A 21,811-nucleotide genomic window follows, 5' to 3' on the forward strand; every position below is an offset into this window, starting at 1 on the left:
GATCCCTGTGAAATCTATGCCAGGAGTCATGCATGTAGACTAATTTGAGCAATCGAATTCCTTCTCCTCAGGTTATTATAAAACTTGGTAGAATCTAATCCTCAGAACTTCAGAATTAGTGGGCTCACATATTCAGTAGCTAGTCATCTAGCTACATTCTAATACATACATGACTCAATCTTGATTCAGCAACATTTCATGTAGTTCTCCATGTCTACCTATGGATAGAATTAATATCATCACCCCACTGAGCGCTCATTCTATTTGTAGAAGGTAAAATATGCACACACACCTCCATGTGCTCTTCCATAGTTAAAGCAAAGGAAGAAGTTTTGTAAGTGCTTTTGATGATGAAGTTTCTTGATCCAGTCATTAAAGTGAATGCGAAAATCTTATTCATATAGGATGTGGAATGGCCCTAACTTTGTTCATAGCACTCAGAACTCTAAATTAGATTTCTAGAACTAGAGTGTATAAGAGCCTTTGTGTCCAGTAGCACCTTTAAGCCCAACAAAATTTTATTCAAGGTGTGAGCTTCTGTGTACAAGCATACTTCCTTAAATATAATGTCATGGAATGGATAGAATCTAAGTAAGTATGCATACACACAAAAGCTCATACCTTGGATAAAGCTTTGCTGGTCCTTAAAGGTGTCACTGGACACAAAATTTGTTCTGCTGCTTCCGACCAACAAAGTTACCCACTTGAATCTAGCATCCTTTGTGATATGCATGGCTAAATTAGGGATGACCTGGACCAAGATACATATTGAGCTACATGGCTGAGTGGTGATTTAAAGTTAATGATTCTTAGTAATAACCAAAGACTAATTGCCGCAGTGAATGTGGGTGTAAAGTGCCCTTACATCAAAGCTGACTTACGGTGACTACATGATGTTTTTAAGGCAAGTTAGTGATTTTCCACAGCTTAAAAAAAAAATTATTATTATGTATTTATTTCTAGGCCACTCCTCTCTAGCAACAGTCTTGGGGCAGCTCACAACTTTCCTCTTCAATGTCTTCCTTGGTTGTCTCCCATGCAAGTACTGATCCCAAGTTCTTAAAGACTGGACTATGCTACCATTCCACCCTCATCTCTCCACCCTCCATTAATAGCCATCTGGAAAATATTTTTTTAAGTATGATGTTAAGTCCATTCAATATCAAGTATTTATACAGAAAAAGAAAGAAAAGAAAAGAAGAGAGGAAAGGAGAAATCTCAAAAACAGCCAACTTGTATTACAAGGAGAACTGTAATAAATACAGAGCAACTATTTCCAAATTAAACTAAAAGAAATGGATATTGCTGTTTGATAAGGATCAAAATGGTTCCCAGTGTGACAGGTCACAGTATTTGTAGAATGATACTCACTTTGCTTCAGTAAAGCTTGGCTAGCAAAAAGACATACACACTCAAGGAAGTCAATTGTGAAATTCTGCCAGTGGCTTTGTAGTGATAGACATGTGCTGTAAGCATTTCCCAACCGTATGGTGAGTTTGGTAAATTGCTTATTCAGAGGAAACATTGCAAAATTGAGTGTGACAAATGTAGGCTTGGTTTTAATTTGTTTTTTTCTCTAACTCTTCACATAAAATATTAAATATTTAAAATTGTCTAATTGTCCCTTTCTTTAATAACAGGCAAACACAATCTAAAATTTGTCAGAAACAAACCGAATAGTGAAAATATATTTCAAAGTTCTGAGGAAGAGTGCTTGCACTCGAAAGCTCACATATTGAATAAATCTTTGTTGGTCTTAAAGGTGCTACTGGACTCTGATTTTGTTGTGCTCCTTCAAACCAACTGGGCTAGCCATTTGAATCTATCCGTACAGTATCTTGTTAGCATAGTTTGGCTTTGTGGTAAAAGTCTTTAAAGGGGCTGGTAGGGTTGCTAAATCCATGAGAAACGACACCAAATAAGCTACTTTGAATGTCCTTGTGGTTTGCTGAGTGGCAGGCATTTAACATTCCACGCTGAATCCTGTGCCCCCTTAAATTACTCAGTGGCTGTAAACATGTGGTAATGCTTTTATCAGGAATACCTGGAAGCCCCTCTTAACATCAGGCCACCGCATGGAAATTTAGTATAAGGCCCCCACGTGGAAAATTATTAAACAGAAACTTAAAGAATATTCCACCCCTGAATCCATTTACTGAGTGCTAGACCATGGGTTGCCAGCCTTCAGGTGGAACCCATTCTCCCGAAAGCTGAGTGGCACAGTACAGAAAGCAGAGGGGTTAAATTGCTTTAGGCCATTTAAACACTTGCTTCTTGCACTCCCCCACTTTTAGCAGGGAGCCAAAAGCAGGGGTTTCCCCCACAAAAAACAGCTGACAGCAAAATTGATGTCTGCTTTTTATTCCTTTGCTCTTATACTGTTAAGGAATATAAATCATAATGCTAATCTTAAGTGCTGCTTAATGGTTTTAGGATATTATAAATTGTTTTTAATGTATTTCTATTGTTACCAATTATTATGTTGTACATCACCCTGTGCCGGTTCATTGGAAGGGCAGTATAAAAATCCAATAAGTAAATAAGTGGAGATGGTGTTGGTCACCAGCTGGATCGAGGCGGGTCAGCCTTGCTTGTTCTGTCAGCCACATTTGATGTGGTCAATCATGAACTGCTGGCCCACCGCCTCGCTGGGATGGGGATACGGGAAACAGCTCTTAGTTGGCTATGCTCCTTTCTCCATAACCAGACCCAGTGGGGCAAAACAAACTTGAGAGTTTAACTTCATTAATAATGTTCTATTCCTTCCAGTTGTGTCTTTTCAAACAAGTATTAACAAGATGTTCTTTAAAAAGCAATTTTGGCCTAAGCATCTAAAAGGTACATGAAAACAGGCTTCCCATCTAAATTCATATCTTCTGCTGGACTGCAAACATGTGATGTATGCACAGTTCTTACAAATCCATTAGGGACCACACATGCAACCCTGAACAAATGGTCAATTTTGTCAGCACTACCCATTTGATTGATGGATATCTCTCTCTGCACATGCATCTTTTTGATCACGGCTTTTGTTAATTACTTTATCTTCATTTCAGATTTATTCAGGTTAACATCAAAGACATGTTGAAAAATGTTCACGAATATTTCACTTGCTTGGAATATAAGGCACATCCCTGCATAGTCTACCTACAATGACTTTGCAATTCTACTTTCATGCAAATGGCTGTGTGTGAGGAAGTTGTCTACAGGTAAATCCAAAAAGTTACCATACATGAGATGACTTTGGAAGGTAACAGGAAGAAGCCCTCAAGCAAGCAAGCAAGCAAGCAGATGGAGGAATGCAAGCCTATAGTTTGGGTACCACTGTTATATGGCATTGTAAGCGCCTGACCACAACACTGTTTTTCAAACGAAGAAGTGATTTCAAAATCTAAACTCTCTTACCTTTGGCTTTTGAGATTTCTCCTTATCTGAAACATTGGAAGGTTTTCTCTTCAACATTTTCAAATTGGATTTATTCAAATTACGTTTACAGATGAGAGTTTGTAGACTCTTCTCAGATAAAATTCAACAGTGAAGATTCACATGAGCTCACATAAGCTAAATAAAACTTCCTTATTCTACTAAGGGCTCTGTGTTAGATGTGGTTGAAAAATACATGACAACGGAAGGAAGACCAAAAAGAAGAAGAAGGAGGAGGGGGTGGGGAGAGAAAGAAATGTTGCCTATAATTCACCCTTTCCCACATTCACTTCAAGGTACTTTGCATAGAAATAATGCTTAATTCATGATGACCTTGAAAAGCAGAAGTGAAATCAGGAATCCACAAACCCTTTCATATATTTCAACCATCCTGTAATTCCACCCTGAAAAAAACTGACCAGATCATTCTGTAGGAGTTTCTATGCAAGGCGAGAGTACTAGTAAAAAGGTGAAAGCAGGACCTTCTTAACCGCATTATAGGTCCACGGGCAAAACAGTGCACTGGGGCTCTATTCACATAACCAGTGGTCCCAACCTTTTTATCACCAGGGACCGATCAACGCTCAATTTTACTGAGACTCGGGGGGGGGTCTTTTGCCAAGGGATGTCGCTGCCTGAGCCCCTGCTCCACTTACTTTCCCACCAGCGCCCCTGACTTCCTGCTGTCTGCTGGGAAGTGCTGCCAGCAGCAGCTGCGCAGTGCCATGCCGAGGGGGAGCCTCAGCCATGGCAGCTGCTAGAGAGCATCAAAGGTGAGCCAGTGGCAGAGTGACAGGGCAGCCCCGGACACAGCAGCTGGGGAGAAAGACGAGGAGGAGCCATGGCCCGGTACTGACTGATCCACGGACTGGTACCCATCCCCGGACCGGGGGTTGGGGACCACTGCATATAACCACTCACAGGAATAAAAATGTAAATTATCTATAAAATTATATATACAGCTTGTTCCATTCACTTATTACAAACTATCAATACATACATAGATTAACACAGGGATGCTCATAGGGCCCCTGGGGAATTGCCCAAAGTGCCCATGTATTAAGACAACCTTGAGTAGAAGAATCAATTGATTCTCTCCCATCTATCTTTCTCCCCCATACAGAGTAACCTTACAAATAAGAATCTGGCCTTACTGTAATTCATCTTTGGTATCCTTTTGCACAAAAAATTCTGACTGGCTCAGCTGGCATGTTCCTCTTCCCTAAACCTTCTTCCTGACTGATACTTGACTTTTTTAGCAGCATAACCTAAATCACAGTACTTGGTTAAAGTGTGTTTAGTGTGCTTGATATCAATGGTATTCAGTAAGTTTCATTCCTATGATTTTATTTACTTGGCCTGGAAAGTAACCTGACACATTATACCACATTACACTACTCCTGAAAAATTCATATAAGGACAGGCCCATTTGTGGGTACACTGAATCCACAGCATCCTCTCTATTATCTAGGGCAATTGTCTTTACTTATGTTAGGTACCTTGTTATCTGTTAAGGCAAAGGATCATAACCAAAATTTGTTGTTCCCTCTATTAATTACACCCAGGGAGAGTGGGCTGTTTGGGATACAGATTTAGAGCCAGTGTAGTGTAGGACTTAGGCTAGGATATGGAAGACTGAAATTCAAATCTCCATTCTGTCATGGGAGCTTATGGGATGACTTTAGTCCAGTAACTCTCTCAGCTTTACCTCACAGTTTGTTGGTGGGAAGATCAAAACAAAGAGGGAAGAATGATATTCTAAGGAGCTTTGGGGCCACGTAAATAAATGCATCTAGCTTTCTATCAGAAGCAACAACAACATCTAAAGAACCTGTATAGTCCAATGTAAAGAACCTGTATAGTCCAATCCGTTGTATTTTGATTTTGTTTCTATAAAGTGTTACAAGAAACGTTAGCACATAGCAATACCTATTTAATTAAAAAGTGATACAATGTTGAGCAAACACCCCTCCCCCAAGTAAAGGATAATATTTCACCCCGCCTTATCATAAGGTCCTTTAAAATGATTCCCTGTAATGCATGGATGAGAAAAAAATGATAAGTATGATATCTTTTTATATGTCTTCTATCTTTCTTGAGTTGAGAATTGTTGGTTTTTAGACCCCACTTTTCACTTTCTGAAGGAGTTTCAAAGCTACTTATTAATTGCCTTTGAAAGCTACTTGCTTCAAATGTACTTGTTAATTGCCTTGCCAGAGTTCATTGCCTTCCCTTCCTCTCCCCACAACTGCGGTGGGTCTGAGAGAGCTCTGATGGAACTGCTCTGTGATAACAGCTCTAACAGGACTGTGACTTGTTCAAGGTTATGCAGAAGGTTGCATGTGAAAGAGTGGGAAATCAAACCTGGCTCTCCATATTAGAAGCTGCTGCTCTTAACCACTACACCATGCTGGCTCTGAGAGTAGGGACTTCAGTATCTGTAAACCGCTCCGCGGGAGTGGTAGAAATAAAAGGGTAAGGGTAATGTGGGAGGAGAAAGGGCGAGCCCTGTCTGGGGTAAAAACTTGGAGGCCCCAATCAGGAGCCACGAAGCAGGTCCTGATTGGGCTCCGAGTGTCAATCCAGGGCCAAGGGGCCTCATGCGGCTCCCCATTGGCTGGTTGGCCCGGCCTTGCCTGGCCCGGCTGGGGACTCAGAGCAGCAAGCGAAGAACCTTTGCCGCTGGTGAGTACCCAAGGGGCAACCGTGGGGTAGGGGATGGCTTCCATGCGGCGAGAGAAGCAGGCCCGGCACGTCAGGGATGCGCAGGGCCTCCTCCTTTCACTGTGCTGAGGCCAGCGACCGGGGGGAGGAGGGGGTGACCAGGGGGGAGGGAATGCCTTTAGCCTGGGGGGGCCAAACGCCCTTCCCAGGGCCCGGGCAGTGCGGTCGCCGGATTTAGCCGGGGAGGGGGGGAATGCCCTTCCCAGGGCCCGGGCATTGGCTTTCCCAGGGCCCGGGCATTGGGAACAGCTTTAGCCGGGGGGGGCGAAAGCCCTTCCCAGGGCCCAGGCAGTGCTGTCACCTGCTCAAAGACCCGCTGACCATGCTTCCCGGGCGCCTGGGAACAGCTTTTGCAGTGGAGGGCCCAGTGGTGAAAGCCCTGGGGAGGGGGGAGAACCCTTCCCAGCTGCCCAGCCAATGCTGCCAGGGTGGCTGGGAATGGCTAGCACCCACTGTATTCTTTTTACCGCAGGCTTAATTACTAGTAGAGTATAATGCCATAGAGTTGAGTCTTCAAAGGAGCCATTTTATCCAGGGAAACTGGAGGTATGGCAGCCTACAGGTGGGATCTGGGGATCTCCCAGAATTACATCTTATCTTGAGATTACAGAGATCAATTAGAATCATAGAATCATTGGAAGGGGCCATACAGGCCATCTAGTCCAACCCTCTGCTCAACCCAGGATCAGCCCAAAGCATCCTAAAGCATCCAAGAAAAGTGTGTATCCAACCTTTGCTTGAAGACTGCCAGTGAGGGGGAGTTTACCACCTCCTTAGGCAGCCTATTCCACTGCTGAACTACTCTGACTGTGAATTTTTTTTCCTGATATCTAGCCTATATCATTGTACTTGTAGTTTAAACCCATTACTGCGTGTCCTCTCCTCTGCAGCCAACGGAAACAGCATCCTGCCCTCCTCCAAATGATAACCTTTCAAATACTTAAAGAGGGCTATCATGTCCCCTCTCAAACTCCTTTTCTCCAGGCTGAACATTCCCAAGTCCCTCAACCTATCTTCATAGGGCTTGGTTCCTTGGCCCCAAGATCATCTTCGTTGCTCTCCTCTGTACCCTTTCAATTTTATCGACGTCCTTCTTGTAGTGAGGCCTCCAGAACCGCACGCAGTATTCCAGGTGTGGTCTGACCAGTGCCGTATACAATGGGACTATGACATCTTGTGATTTTTATGTGATCCCCTGTTGATACAGCCCAAAATGGCATTTGCCTTTTTTACCGCTGCATCATACTGCCTGCTCATGTTTAGTTTACCATCCACAAGTACCCCAAGGTCTTGTTCACACACAGTGTTACCTAGAAGCGTTATCCCCCATCCAGTAGGTATGCTTTTCCCCTGGATGAAATGAATGATTTGGAAGGTGAATTCTAAGGCATTGTATCTCACTGATGTTCCTGCCCTCACCCAGCTCTAAATCTGTAGGAGCTTCTCAACCTGTATTTGACAGCCCTGCCCCCCAATCTGCTGCCAGTGGATGGGGGGGGGGGATGAACCCTGCCACCTGGAGATCAGTTGTAATTCTGAGAGTGTTCAAGGCCTCATCTGGAAGTTAGCAAACAGTAATGCAAATGTGGAGGCCTAATCCAACTAACCATGATATTAGTTTTCTAAGATCATGGCATCCGGTCTTCTCAGTTCCTGGCAAATAGAAGGGGAAGAAATGGGGTAGTGCCAGATTTTATTTTCCTGGGCGCCAAGATCACTGCAGATGGGGATTGCAGCCAAGAAATTAAAAGACGCTTGCTCCTGGGGTGGAAAGCTATGGCAAATCTAGACAGCATCTTGAAAAGCAGAGACATCACCCTGCCAACAAAAGTGCGTCTAGTTAAAGCTATGGTCTTCCCAATTGCAATGTATGACTGTGAAAGCTGGACCCTAAGGAAGGCCGAGCGTCAAAGAATTGATGCTTTTGTACTCTGGTGCTGGAGAAGACTCTTGCAAGTCCCTTGGACTGCAAGGTGAACAAACCGGTCAGTCCTAGAGGAGATCAGCCCTGAATGCTCCTTAGAAGGCCAGATCCTGAAGATGAAACTCAAATACTTTGGCCACCTCATGAGAAGGAAGGACTCCCTGGAGAAGAGCCTAATGCTGGGAGTGATAGAGGGCAAAAGAAGAAGGGGACGACAGAGAATGAGGTGGCTGGTTGGAGTCACTGAAGCAGTCGGTGCAAACTTAAATGGACTTTGAGGAATGGTAGAGGACAGGAAGGCCTGGAGGATCATTGTTCATGGGGTCGCGATGGATCGGACACGACTTCGCACCTAACAAGAACAACAATCCAACTAACAATAAAGTGATTTAATACAACAGGACCATAATTTACCTAGCAATGTATTCATCATACATTTTTGAAAATGCACATTCTGTGTTTCATAGTCATTAAGATGCAATATATCCATCTAACAATGTATCTGTAATACTTATGCCTATTTAAATAGCATATACAGCTTTAAGAGTAGATCAGACTATCTTGATAATTTAAGCATTAATTTCTTTTCAACTCTTTAAAAATCTATGAGATTAATAAAAAGAGAATTCGTATGTAGAGTTAATATATGAACCTCCTTTCACTGGAATATTTATCATTAAACATGAAGAAAGAGACCATTTCAGGAGATATAGTACCCACCCACATCTATTTCCTCTGTTCATGCATCAGAAAAATTATAGCAGCTTGAAAGCTGACCTGATTATCTCCTTGTCCTTGAAAGTTTGACCTCTGCACTACTTGTAGAAAATACCAAACAGTGTGAAAGTGTATAAGCACATAATGTAGTTAAGTAAGATTCTTGAGTGAATTTTAATTCTTTGTAGACTAATTTAGTCCATGATTTTTAACTTTTTAATTCTCCAATGGTCTTTAATATAAAGAATGGATTTTATAATGTTGGGACAGAAGATTGGGTTGCATGTGAAGTAAAATCTTTTAAACCAAATTTTAGGGGCTGATTGTAAATAAAGAAAATGATACCATCATACATCAGATTACTGTAGTTCTTTTATTACCTAATGATTTGTACATATTTATATGGCAAAGGCCTAGATATTTACCTCCTTTCTCAGTTGAGAAAAGTGTAGCTGAATGTCAATAATCCCTGGAAGTGGAATTGTAGAGGCCATGGCAATAGGGCAGCCAAGTTTCTCCAACCCCAGAACTAGGGTTATGTGCGCCGGCACCTCCCCCCCTCCCTCCGCAGCACAGCACTGGCTGTGTTGGCCTGGTCAGACACCACCTGGTCATATACTAAACTCTCAGATACATTAATTTTATTTAGCCAATTGCAACCACAGCTTTTAAGTGGTTGCGGCTGTGTGACAGAAAATACTCAACCTGTGGCAATTTTCTGATGTTTGATTGTGATATCCGGCAGGGGCTATTCCACAGCAGCATAGATGAAAGTCAAAATGCATTGGGTAAAAATTGCAGTAGGCAAGGAATAGAACAAATAGGCCCACAATTTAGAGTTTTTAAGAAAGATGTTTTGCTTAATCTTTACGAAGTATTACAAAATGTACAGAACAATATTAAATGTTAAATTATGCTTACAGAGATTTTACTCATTAAGTGTTCATGCCTTTGGTAATTGGCTTGCTCTCCTTTGAGTCATTTGGGGCATCTACAGTAATGCTTATCCGGCATGACACATGCTGAAAGTCAGTCAGCATTGGAAATAACTTGTGGTATAAATTTAGAATGGCTAAACAAAGAAGTACTTCTGAAAGTTAGCAAATGAGAGTAGGTAACTAGGCAGTATCTTAAAGATAAGTGGTACTGATACAAATCAGAAAATACCAGAATTTTTCCTTAGGTAAGTTTGAAAAAGAGCCTCTTGTGGCGCAGAGTGGTAAGGCAGCCGTCTGAAAGCTTTGCCCATGAGGCTGGGAGTTCAATCCCAGCAGCCGGCTCAAGGTTGACTCAGCCTTCCATCCTTCCGAGGTCGGTAAAATGAGTACCCAGCTTGATTGCTGGGGGGTAAACGGTAATGACTGGGGAAGGCACTGGCAAACCACCCCGTATTGAGTCTGCCATGAAAACGCTGGAGGGCGTCACCCCAAGGGTCAGACATGACTCGGTGCTTGCCCAGGGGATACCTTTACCTTTTTAAGTTTGAAAAAGTATTCAAATCTTGATGGATAATTAAATGATATCTACCTCAAAGGCCGTAGTGAGCAGAAACCCTGAGACCTTCTCAGTAGTTCTGTGATTTTGCCCAACTCCCATTTGTTTATGTGGGTCTTGGAGAAGACATTCAAGAGAAATTCCAACATAATTGTGCCCTGAATGATTTAAAACATGGGCATTTATTGAAGAATGGAAATTTTGAATTTTATATGGAGAGTAATTTCCTGTTTATTGATCTGGGAACATGATGACTTGTAGAGAGTGCCAGAGCACTCACCTGCTCCATTTACTATGGTTGCTCGCTGTTCTGTCTTATAGCAAATGAGTCAACCTGAATGATAATTGCTACAAACAATCACACATGCATTGTTGCCTCATAATAAACACAAATATTGAATATCTGAAAATGAGCCACTGGAGAACTTTGAGAATCACTGTGCCTTAAATGTATTGTACTCCTTAATAAAGATAGTTCATACATTTAGCTGGGGGCCCTCAAGCAGTAATCAATGAACAAGGTACATAAGTTATATGTAAACAATCCTGTAGTACATAATTAGCAAATGCCGGTCTCTTGCTGAAATATAAATTAAAATAAATTATAAATGCAGAACATCAATAAGTATGAATCAAATACAATTATCACTAAAACTAATCAAAACAGCCAAGAAACAGCAGAGCAAAAAATTAAGGCCTCACTGAAATAAATAAAACACAACTGTAAAAAAAATCCTCCACAATAATCATATTTCAAATGTCCAATGAAACATAATGTAAGCTAACTAACATCCAGAGGAGAGCTGACTACCACCTGGGGGAAGAGCTGAAAAGTTCCCGACATAAAGAGCGCATTACAATAGTCCATCTGATTCAGGAACAGTATGCCTAGTATTTCTTTCTCTTCCATCAGCTGACTCAGAGACAAAGACAGATATAAAAGCACGCTCCCCCCCCCCCCGAAAAAGAGAGTGATCCTGATACTTCAGGAGGTAGAGCAATTATTAATGATCCATCTGGACACAATTCTCATGAGGTAACTTTTGGAACACCTTTTCAGGTTTAAAAATGGCTTCACAATATGACTTTTCAAGTGTCAAATATGTGTATCTCTGATTAAAATCAAGATCAACAGATGTTGGTCCTGATCAATAGTCAGTCTCCTGTCAGGAAGATCTTTTATGCTACTACCAGTTCCTATCAGCAAATACTTCAACCTGATTCATATCAGAGCATCAAATAGCTGAACTGTCACAACAATAAAACAACCACTTATGCATTACCAGTAGAAGCCCAGCTACAATTTAATTTGTGCAAAAGCATTCACTATTTTCACCACACAGTATTTAATACAAGTGTGACTGATTAATAATCTTTTTGAAGTAATTAGAATAGATAACAAGAAAAATAATAAATTGTAAAATTCTGTATCAGACTAGCATGACACAGAGTCTTAAGAAAAGGACTTAAGAAAAGCATTTCATGTTAAATGGTAACGAAATGAAAATAAGTTTCCAACAGCTACTATAAATATCACAAAAAAGTGTACTTTTGAGTTCTGCAGAACTCCTCATTACACTGCAAAAACATTACATTACAAAAACAAAGAAAGGTAGGTGAGAGGTGGTTCAGGGCATGGTGGCAAAGTCCTTAGTATGTTCAATAAAATCAGAGTCCAGTAGCACCTTGAAGACCAACAAAGATTTATTCAGGGTGTGAGCTTTTCAGTGCAAGCACTCTTCGTCAGTTTGTAGTTTGTAGTTAGAAACTGGTTCTAGCAAAGTGTTCATCTGACAAAATTAGCTGATTATGGCTTTCAAGCAACCACTGTTAATATAAGTAAATCATGTGCCAGGTGCATGTGCCATGTTCATCTTGATAACCCTTTGAGGAGGAAAATACAGATTTGCAATTTTTAGTTGTTTATTCTATAGCTATATTTCACAACAGTTATTTCTACATTTTTGGTGGGAAAATTTTAAATCCTTTTCAGATAGTAACTGAGCAGAAAAAATGCATAGGTCTCAGAGCCATCAAAGTTTGAAAAAAAGAACTTTCTCCTTGTAGCAATTGGAAATGAAATTTGAGCAGTGAATGAAAACAAATTTAACTTATAAATGCTAAACTTTAAACAGCGTACTATTAAAAGCAGCATATTAAACTTGGTTGATAGGAAGTCTATGAGGAGTAGATTGAGGCCCCTTCCGCACAAGTAAAATGTAGCAGGAGTGTGGCAAATTGCAAACGCTACTAATTTGCAGTTATGTACGACGTCGCACACAATCTGCCACACTCCTGAAAATGATCAGATTCGTTGTAGCGCTTAAAGGGAAATCCCAAAAAGTGGATTCACACTCCAAAAAGCGCTACACTCTTCCAAGCAATCTGCAACAGTTCCCGAAAAAGACCTGTGCATTCCCATTGTTGCGGTTTCAGCAAAGTCCCTCCCCCTGGCTCTCTCCTCTGAACGTCCGGCAAAGTGATCGCCATTTTTTTTCTCGGAGCGAGTGGAGAGCAATGAACCGGTGAGCCTTCATTCACCCAGCGAGGCTTCTCCGGCTGTAGTCCCTCCACAGAGCTGCTTTAAGTCACCAAGCACAACACAGCCCCGTTTGCAAGTTCCCTTTATTTTCGACTGAAAATTGCACCTGTGCATGGGGGGGGTGGTTTCAATCGGGGGAGCATGGCAATGATGAATTGCCAGCTCATACACCACCTGCCAGCTAGATGGGTCTCTCCGTTGCAACGAATCAACGTAGATTCGTTGCAACATGGTTTTTTTTTTTAAACCTGTCTTAAAGGGAAAGGGGCTTTTCGGGAGCATGATAATGGCTGCCCATTGGCTGTTCGTTTGAGTGACGGCCAGGGGCGGGACAAAGCACAGAAAAAATTGCTTCCTTTCTAGCGATTTTTGGCAAGACCGGAAACCTGTGGGAAACGATTGCAACGCTACTGAATTCAACTACAAAGGCCAGTATGCATAACGCTGAATTCTACTATTTTAAATTCCGGAATTGCTTACTGTAAACAATTGGCCACATTGATTCTTGTGCGGAACGGGCCTGAGTGTTCAGTCAGGAATGATACACTGTATGCAGCCAATGTCCACTTCAGAATTTACTTGTGTGGCAGATCAACAGTTTTCATAATCTCTCCCCTTGTTCTGGAAGCAAAGAATGACTTAAACTTGAGGGTCCTACAGATCTGTGGGGAGATACCGAACTCCCCGGATTAATAGCGGCCTGAGCTCAAGGTCAAGATGGCGTCTTTGTCACAAACAACTTTACAAGCTTGAAACGACCAGCTGACCTTACATTCTTCCCAGACCATCATTTACCAGATCGACAGGAGCAGAAGCTGACAGAAGCTGGAATCTGCAATAGTAAGAATTGAAAGCTTTCTGGCTTTTCTCTCTCTTCTCCCACAAGCTCTTCCCTCCCCTCCCCCTCAACCAATTCACAAGCGAATTCCTTCTTTCGCCGAGTGAGAGACTCCCAGCTAATTATACCCATTAACCAAACAAAGAGAGTGTTTTGAAGATTTATTGGTGAAAGTTCAGTGGGGGAATTTGACCTGATACGGAGATCGACAAACTGATAATTTGGGATCGCTCGTGCTCCCGCGAGACCTCACGAGACTTTCTGTTTATAGTTTGTGACTGCCTAGAACTATGGAAGAACTAACTAAGGCACAGCTTTTCCATTTGTTATGCAAAGGAAACTCAAAGATACTGAAAGCAGTCAATAAGCTGGAAAAGGAAATTCGTGGGACTAAGGGGGAGCTTTTGGATGGAGTCTATGGTCCGGAGAGACCAGCTGATGACGTAGCTCAGCTAACAACAAATCAAGTGAAACTTCAATGTCTGGAAGTTAATCAACTGGAGGGAGAGAGTGCCAGAGATGTAAAAACTCAAAGTACCTTTGAAGAACCTGGGAAAACAGATTCAAGGAAGGAAAGCACCGAAAACCTGGAAGTCTATTCAGAGCAGGAAATGATTTGGATCAGCAAAATAAAAAGAGTCTATTCAAAAGCGACAGCAACTAGGAAGCTATCAGGAGATATCCCTGTGCGACCAGAGGAAGAGATCCAGATTGACAAAGGATTCAGAGCCTCCTCAAAGGCGACTACAAGCAAGAATCAAGTAAGAGATTTCTTTGGCCCTGACAGAAGGACAATCAGAAACACTCTACTATGGAAAAAAGCACAATTTCATTTTCTGCGTCCACCCGAAAGATGAGTAGAACAATGAAGTATTTTCCTGGCTTCCTGGGAAAGACAGTAGCAGTAATCTTTAGGACAGATCCAATATATGAGGGGAACTGACTTTATATCATCTAAGACAATAATAGAATATATCTTTATAATAGATTATACCCTCCTATGTATCAACAACTATTTTGTTAAGAAAGATGGTAATAACTCCTAGATCAGGATTAATATGCGATGGGAATTGAATATGTATGTCAATATGAATGCTAAAAGAGGAGGACAAACCATATTTCATAGGTATTAACAAGACGGCAGTAGTAATTCTTGGGTCAGGGCCAATTTATGAAGGAGACTGACCTAATATCATTTAAGATAATAACAGAATGTATTCTTATAACAGATCATACTCTCATATGAATTAACAATCACTTGGCTAAGAAAAATGGTAAAAACTTCTAGATTAGGAATAATATGTGATGGGAACTGAATATCTATGTTAAAAGAGATGGCAAACCATATCAGCTGGTCGCTTTTTCTTCACAATTTTTCTGTAAATGCTTATAATAATAAACAATAAAATTATTAAAAAAAAAGAATGACTTAAACTTGACGTGCTTACTTTTTATTTAATTCTTCATGTGTAGCAGAGGCAAAGGGGATATCTTTGTTCCATCTCTCAATAACAGGGCATTTTTAAAATCTTAGGCATCACTGGCCCTTCTATTGTCTTTACCTGTCTAGTAATTAAAATCTTTGGAGGCCCTTTTTAAGCTCTTTTACCAATGGTAACCTATTTATTTTCTTATTTTCAAATGAACAACACTGACTCTGTTGTGAGTTGCTGCCAGCAAATTAACTACCACATCTAGGATGTGATGCTCCTAAACTAGATTACAAATTTCTTAGAAAGGCAGGACATAGTGGTGATGAGTGATTTCAATTACCCAGATATCTGTTGGAAGATCAATTCTGCTAAAAATGAAAAGTCCAATAAGTTCTTGATTTGTCTTGCTTACAACTTTATTTCCAAGAAGGTTGAGTGAGCAACTAGGGGGCTCACAATTTTAGACATGATTCTCACCAATAGGGAAGAAATGGTTGATGAGGTGAAAGTAGTGGGCACACTTAGAATCATAGAATTATAGAATTGAAAGTGACCTCCAGGGCCATCTAGTTCAACCCCCACAAAATGCAGGAATTCAACACCACCTGCCCATCCACAGTGACCCCAATTTCATGCCCAAGTGACCCCTCCCACCAAAAATCTCCAGAATCCAGCCTGGAGGAAATTCACCTATCATCCCACAGTGGTTATTAGCAATTCCCTGGATATACAAGGAAGGGCCGCAAGAGACAAACACTGGCACCTCCTGCCCACCTACTTACAACTTGCCAAAGTTCATAAAATCAGCACTTCTGTGGGATGACTATCTAGCCTCTGCTTAAAAACTTCCAAAGGAGAATCATAAATGATTTGGATGAAGGAATAAAGGGGGTGCTTACTAAATTTGCAGATGATACTAAACTAGGAGGGGTAGCAAAGACAGCAGAAGACAGAATCAGAATACAGGATGATCTTGACAGGCTGGAAAACTGGGCTAAAATGAATTTTAGTAGTAGTTATAAATGTAAAATTCTACATTTAGGTAGGAAAAATCAAATGCATCATTATAGAATGACCTATATTGGCAGTAGTATGTGCAAAAGATTTAGAGGTCTTTTTAGACCATACACTGAACATGTGTCAGCAGTGTGACTCAGTGGCAAAAATGGTAATTGGGATTTGGGGCTGTATCAAAAGAAGTATAGTGTTCAGATCGCACAAGGTGATGTATCACTTTACTCTGCTCTCGTTATACCTCACTTGGAATACTGTGTTCAGTTTGGGGCACCACAGTTGAAGAAGGATGCAGCTGGAGTGCATCCACCAGAGAGCAATGGAAATGGTGAAGTGTTTGGAGACCAAGACATATGAGGAAAGATTGAGAGAGCTTGGTGTTTAGCCTCAAGAGATGACTAAGAGGTGATATGCTAGCAATCTTCAAGTACTTGAAGACTGTCATATAGAGGATTAATTAATTAAATTAATTCAAAATAATTTTAGGGTAAACATTCATAAGAAATTCCAGACAGTTAGAGCAGAACAGGATTCTTCAGGAAGTTGTAGGTACTGCTTCCTTGGAAGTATTTAAAGCAGAAGCTAGATAGCCACCTCACAGAAATGCTGATTCTGTCAATTTAGGCAGACTGTAAGTGGCTGGGCAAAAGGGATTGTGTACATGCTTGGCTGTTGTGGCCCTTTCTTGCATGCCCAGGGAAATGCCAAATGCCATGGGGTTGGGAGGTGGATTTCCTCCAGGCCAGACTGACCAGAGATTCTGGGCTTTTTTTGGGGGGGGGATCATCTGGGCATGGGATTGGGGTCATTGTGGGTGGGCAGGTAGTTGTGAATTTCCTGCATTTTTCAGGGAGTTCAACTAGATGACCCTGGGCATCCAAACTCTATGATTCTATACTTCTGTTATTCCATTCTAGAGGGTAAAAGCTAGAACGACCTGGAACAGGCCGGATTGGGCATTAAACAAATGTCAGAAAAAAACAGTGGGACACTTAGGAACAATATATTAGAAATCAAAAGGCGGAAATCCTGCACCTTAATTAACTCTTGTCAGGCCAAAAAGCCTCTGGAGAGATATTAAAACCCAAAAAGGTATTAAACAAGGATGCATCTTGGCCCCACTTCTTTTTAACTTCTATATTAATGATATGGTGAGCCACCTCTGTAACATTAATTTCCACCCCCCAAAAATTGCTGGAAGACATCTTTCAACCCTGCTCTATGCAGATGATGCAGTAATTTTATCCCAAACAGCTGTTGGACTCAAAAGAGCCCTGAAAGCCTTAATATTATACTGTAAAATGGACCATTTAGAACTAAATTACCAGAAAACCAAAATTATGTCATTTGCAAAAAAACCTAAGAGACATTCCTGGATCATTGATGGGCACAGAATTGAACAGGTCTGTCATTTCAAATACTTAGGGGTGGTCTTTCAGACCTCTGGTAGCTGGAAAGCCCATGGGGACTATGTGGCCAACAACGCACAGAAAAGTGCAAATGCCATTCTTAAGTTTTTTCGATCAAAAGGTGGACAATATATACCTGCAGCACTCAAATTATTTGAAGCCAAGGCAGTGTCACAACTATTATATGGCAACCAGTTGGGCCCCCCCCCCTCAAACTTGGCCCCTTTAGAGAGGGTTCAATCTAAATTTTTAAGATCTGCTCTTCAAGTGCCAAAGTGTGTCTCCAATGTTACTCTGAGACTTGAGACAGGTTTCATGAAGATGGAGGCTAGAGTATGGCTGACTGCTTTAAATTACTGGCTTAGACTGTCCTTTTTCCCTCGTGGCCTTGCCCCACTAACAACTGAGGATGGCTATCAATCATCTTGGCAACGAAACATCAGAACTAAAATCACACTCTTGGGGTTCTCTCCTGAGTTCCTAGTGAGTATGGGATATGATCAGGCCAAAGAAGTTGTTAAGCAGAGATTGACCAACATAGAACGCCAACAGGACCTAGCGAATAACCCATCTTTCATTATTAGTGAACCCAATAGATATTCATCTTACCCTATGACATATCTGGCCAAGCTTGAAGTACCTAGTCATAGGAGGGCCTTCACTTTGGCACGCTGTGATGCCTTCCCTTCAGCGGTATTAGAAGGAAAATATAAGAAAATACCCTATACTGAAAGGAAATGCACCTGTGGCTCTGGGCATGTAGAAACCATGGAACATGTTCTCTTTCAATGTCGATTCTATAATGAGATTCGAACTAGTCTAATTCTTCCATTGCTAGGCAGATTCCCAGGGCGCTCAGGAGATTTTTACATTTCTCTGCTGCTTGCAGATATAGAAAACAACACAACTTATAGAGTTGCCAAGTTCTGCGCAGCAGCGGTCAAAATTCGTAATAGAATGGTTTGTTTTAAATGAATCTGGACAGCTGTGTCTATCTACCTTTTGTATTTTCTACTGTTATATTTTAAGATGTTTTAATTCCTGGTTTTAATGGATGTTTCTTATGCTGGTCTATGACTGTAATAAAACTGTATGTAAAACAGTGGGACACTTAGGAACAATATATTAGAAATCAAAAGGCGGAAATCCTGCACCTTAATTAACTCTTGTCAGGCCAAAAAGCCTTTGGAATGCCCTGGAACAGGCCAGAATGGCCATGAAATAAACAATATTACAGCACAAAACAGTGGGATGCATTACAGACACTCAAGCACAATATTTTAGAAATGTAAAGATAGAAATCCTGCACCTTTATTAACCATTATCAGGCCAAAAGCCTCCAGAACACTCCAGAACAGGCCGGAAAGAGCATTAAACAAACAAGAGTACTGCAAAAAACAGTGGGGTATATTACAAATACTTGAGAACAATATTTTAGAAATGAAGAAGTGTAACTCTCACCTTTGATTAATGTGTTCCAGACCAAAATGCTTCTTATTTATATAATATAAATAGATTTGTTGTATTATTTGATTACTAGTAATTAAGCCCATTGTACCCAAAATACAATGGGCTCTAGAAAGCGGGGGTAGAGGGAGGGGGGGGGGAAGGCGAGGGCAGCGTTGTGAAAGAAGAGGTACCTGAAAGCGGAGGCATTGTCGAGGGCGGTCGGAAGCAGCAGCGGCGGGATGTTCTTTTTTCGGCGGCGGGGCAGTAAGTAGTGGAGGAGGGAGGCCGTTGCTTCGGGCGGCGGCCCCCAGGCGGTCTGGCGGCGTGTGCAGCGGCGGCTCGAATGTTCCTAATGGCATGTTGGGCTGCGGCTCTGTAGGGCAGTGGTCCCCAACCTTTATTAGGCTGGGGACCGGCAGGGCTTCGGGCCGCGCCCGCGGGCCGCACCCGCGGATCGGGCCGCGCCCGCGAGCCGCGCCCGGCCGCACCCGCGAGCCGCGCCCGCGGATCGAGCCGAGCGGGCGCGGCCTGCACGGGCACGGCCCGGCCCTGATTCCCTCTCGGGCAGCATCGGCGGCGGCCATCTTCTTGTTGGGCGGGGAAGCGGCGGCCATTTTCTTTGTTGTGCGGGGCAGGGAGTCTCCGGCAGCGGCGGTCCGCGCTGCTGGCGGGGGCTCCCTTGAGGGGAGGCAGGCGGCTCCAGGGCGGCATCTTCTCTTGTTGTGCCGGGCAGGGAGTCCCCGGCAGCCGCGCTCCGCGCGACTGCCAAGGGCTCCTTAGAGCGGAGGCAGGCAGCTCCAGAGCGACGTCTTTTGAGCGGCGGCCATCTTCTTGTGGTGCCGTGGGCTCCCTGAGGCGACGGGCTGACGGCTATCTCCTTGTTGTTGCGGGGGCTCCCTCAGGAAGCGGCCTGACGCGGCGAGAGGCGCTTCGCGCCTCTCGCCGCATCAGGCCGGGAGCAACTGCGAGCCGCGCTGCGCGCGGCTCGCAATTGCTGGGGCTGGGAATCAGAGGGAGCAATCGGCAGGCGCTTCGCGCCTGCCGATTGCTCCCTCTGATTGTCTGTCATGAGGAAGGGTCCAATCCGGACCCTTCCTCATCCCGGACGCATCCCGCCCCAGAACCCCTTACTGTTTTATTTAGTCCGTGGCGCCCGCGGCACCACGGGCGGTGTACAGATAAGTGACAATCAATGCGTAAATACCAAATAAAGCACATCGGTAATGCACAAGTGACACATAATCTGGACAAGTGACACATAATCACTGTAGGAAAATTTTGGGTGGTTTTATTCTTATGGGAATCAGCCCATTGGTATCTTTTGATACTTCTATCTGGCCACAGTTAAACTAGAATATATGCAAAATACAGTCAAATGCTAAGCTCTTTAGTTGAAAAAAAAAAGCAACAACTTACCCATAACAAGGGAAGATCCACATTGGTAAGGGAACATGAAAGACGGGGCTGGTGAGAACAACAAGTACATTTTTCCCACTCTTCTATTCTGGTAATCAGAAAATCACGAGGACATAACTGATTGTCAGGGAAGGGCTTCCAGTCACTCCAGAGCTGAAATTCAGTTTCTGCACGGATGGAAACATTTCCCAAGTTGCTCAATCTTGACATATAAGATCTTCCTAAAGAAGCAGAGATTAGGTCTGTTCTGGTTTCGCTTTCTTCCATTTGTCTTATGTTCTCCTTCAAGACTTTCTTGTCCTGAGATTTTGTGAGTTTCATACAGGATGTCAGAACCTCATCCTCATCTTCGGACACGCAGGCATGCTGTGGTGGTAGATCTTCAAAAAGTTTTTAAAAGATTGTGGTTTAAATTTGTGTGAATATCTATCCCTCAAACACACAAATAATAAAATAATATTGGTAGATGCATTGGTAAATTGCAGGTAGCAACTTTGATATAAAACATGGAGAATTAACAGTGGTATCCCATCTTTCCTTATGGCTCATAGTAGCTTACATAGCCTAAGCATTAGAATGTTGAAGTTTGGGTCTCCTAACAAGTTTTGGGTGACAGCTTGAAAATTCACACATTCTTTAAGCCAACGAATAACACTTTATCTTCTCAGTAGTTTATAACAGAAATGTATCACAAGAATAATAAAAAGGTGTTTTACATCTGAATAAATCAGACTTCCATTGGAGTGTACTGTGCCTCTAAACTGTGGGCTTGGGTGGAGTCTGCATGGAGCTTTTATTCCAATCCCAGTGCCATCTCCACTGAATGCAATTTCCATTTTGATTTTGTCCAGTTAAATTTTCCCTCTGCAACAAGCATGAGTGATCCGGAGTGACCCTACCTTTATCCTGCAATATCCTAGAGTGGTTTTAATCCTCAATATTTGAAAAACCGGATTGAGAAAGCATGAGAAAGCAAGCAGATCTCTGGCTGCTTCAAATTTGCTGAAGAGCTCCGTGGTAGAGAAGCCCTGATTGGCCCTGGTGGCCCTGGTGACAAGCTTGCCTTAAAGGGGAAGCCCCTAATTTCTTTCAGCAGAAGCCCTAACTTCTGTCCATAGAGATTTGCGTCTTGTTTTTTTTCTCCCTCCTCTGCTGTCTCCAATCTTCTCCCCCCCCCCCTTCAAGAAAACAAAGAAAGAGGCTCCGGCTGTGCTTAGCTCCCTCCTCCCCTTCTGAACTTCCCTAACCATGTGCAGAACATTTTTCTGTTTCAATGGGGGGGGGGGGGGAGAGGAAGACCCGATTTCAAATAGATCTGAATTTAACAGGATTGACAATGGAATAAACAAAGTAAGTGCAGATTCAGCCTGTTCTCAGAACATGAGCTGAAACCAGCAAAGGTTCTATGCAATCCAAGCCTTGTACTTA

General features: G+C 42.5%; 1 protein-coding gene across 4 annotated transcripts in view; it reads right to left on the minus strand.

Annotated features, from left to right (window-relative positions):
* The window catches only part of SAMSN1 (SAM domain, SH3 domain and nuclear localization signals 1), a 124,560-nt gene that overhangs the window by 55,241 nt on the left and 47,508 nt on the right, over positions 1–21,811 (minus strand). For 3 of the 4 annotated variants that reach the window (XM_077342406.1, XM_077342407.1, XM_077342408.1), the window contains one exon: positions 20,384–20,763. In XM_077342406.1, coding sequence (XP_077198521.1) covers positions 20,384–20,763 — 380 coding nt within the window. Of the gene's footprint in view, positions 1–3,405; positions 4,012–20,383; positions 20,764–21,811 lie in introns of those variants that run through there. The other variant, XM_077342409.1, reaches the window with a different exon arrangement.

Source organism: Paroedura picta, chromosome 6 (assembly GCF_049243985.1).
Source record: "Paroedura picta isolate Pp20150507F chromosome 6, Ppicta_v3.0, whole genome shotgun sequence".
Classification (NCBI taxonomy): Eukaryota; Metazoa; Chordata; class Lepidosauria; order Squamata; family Gekkonidae; genus Paroedura; species Paroedura picta.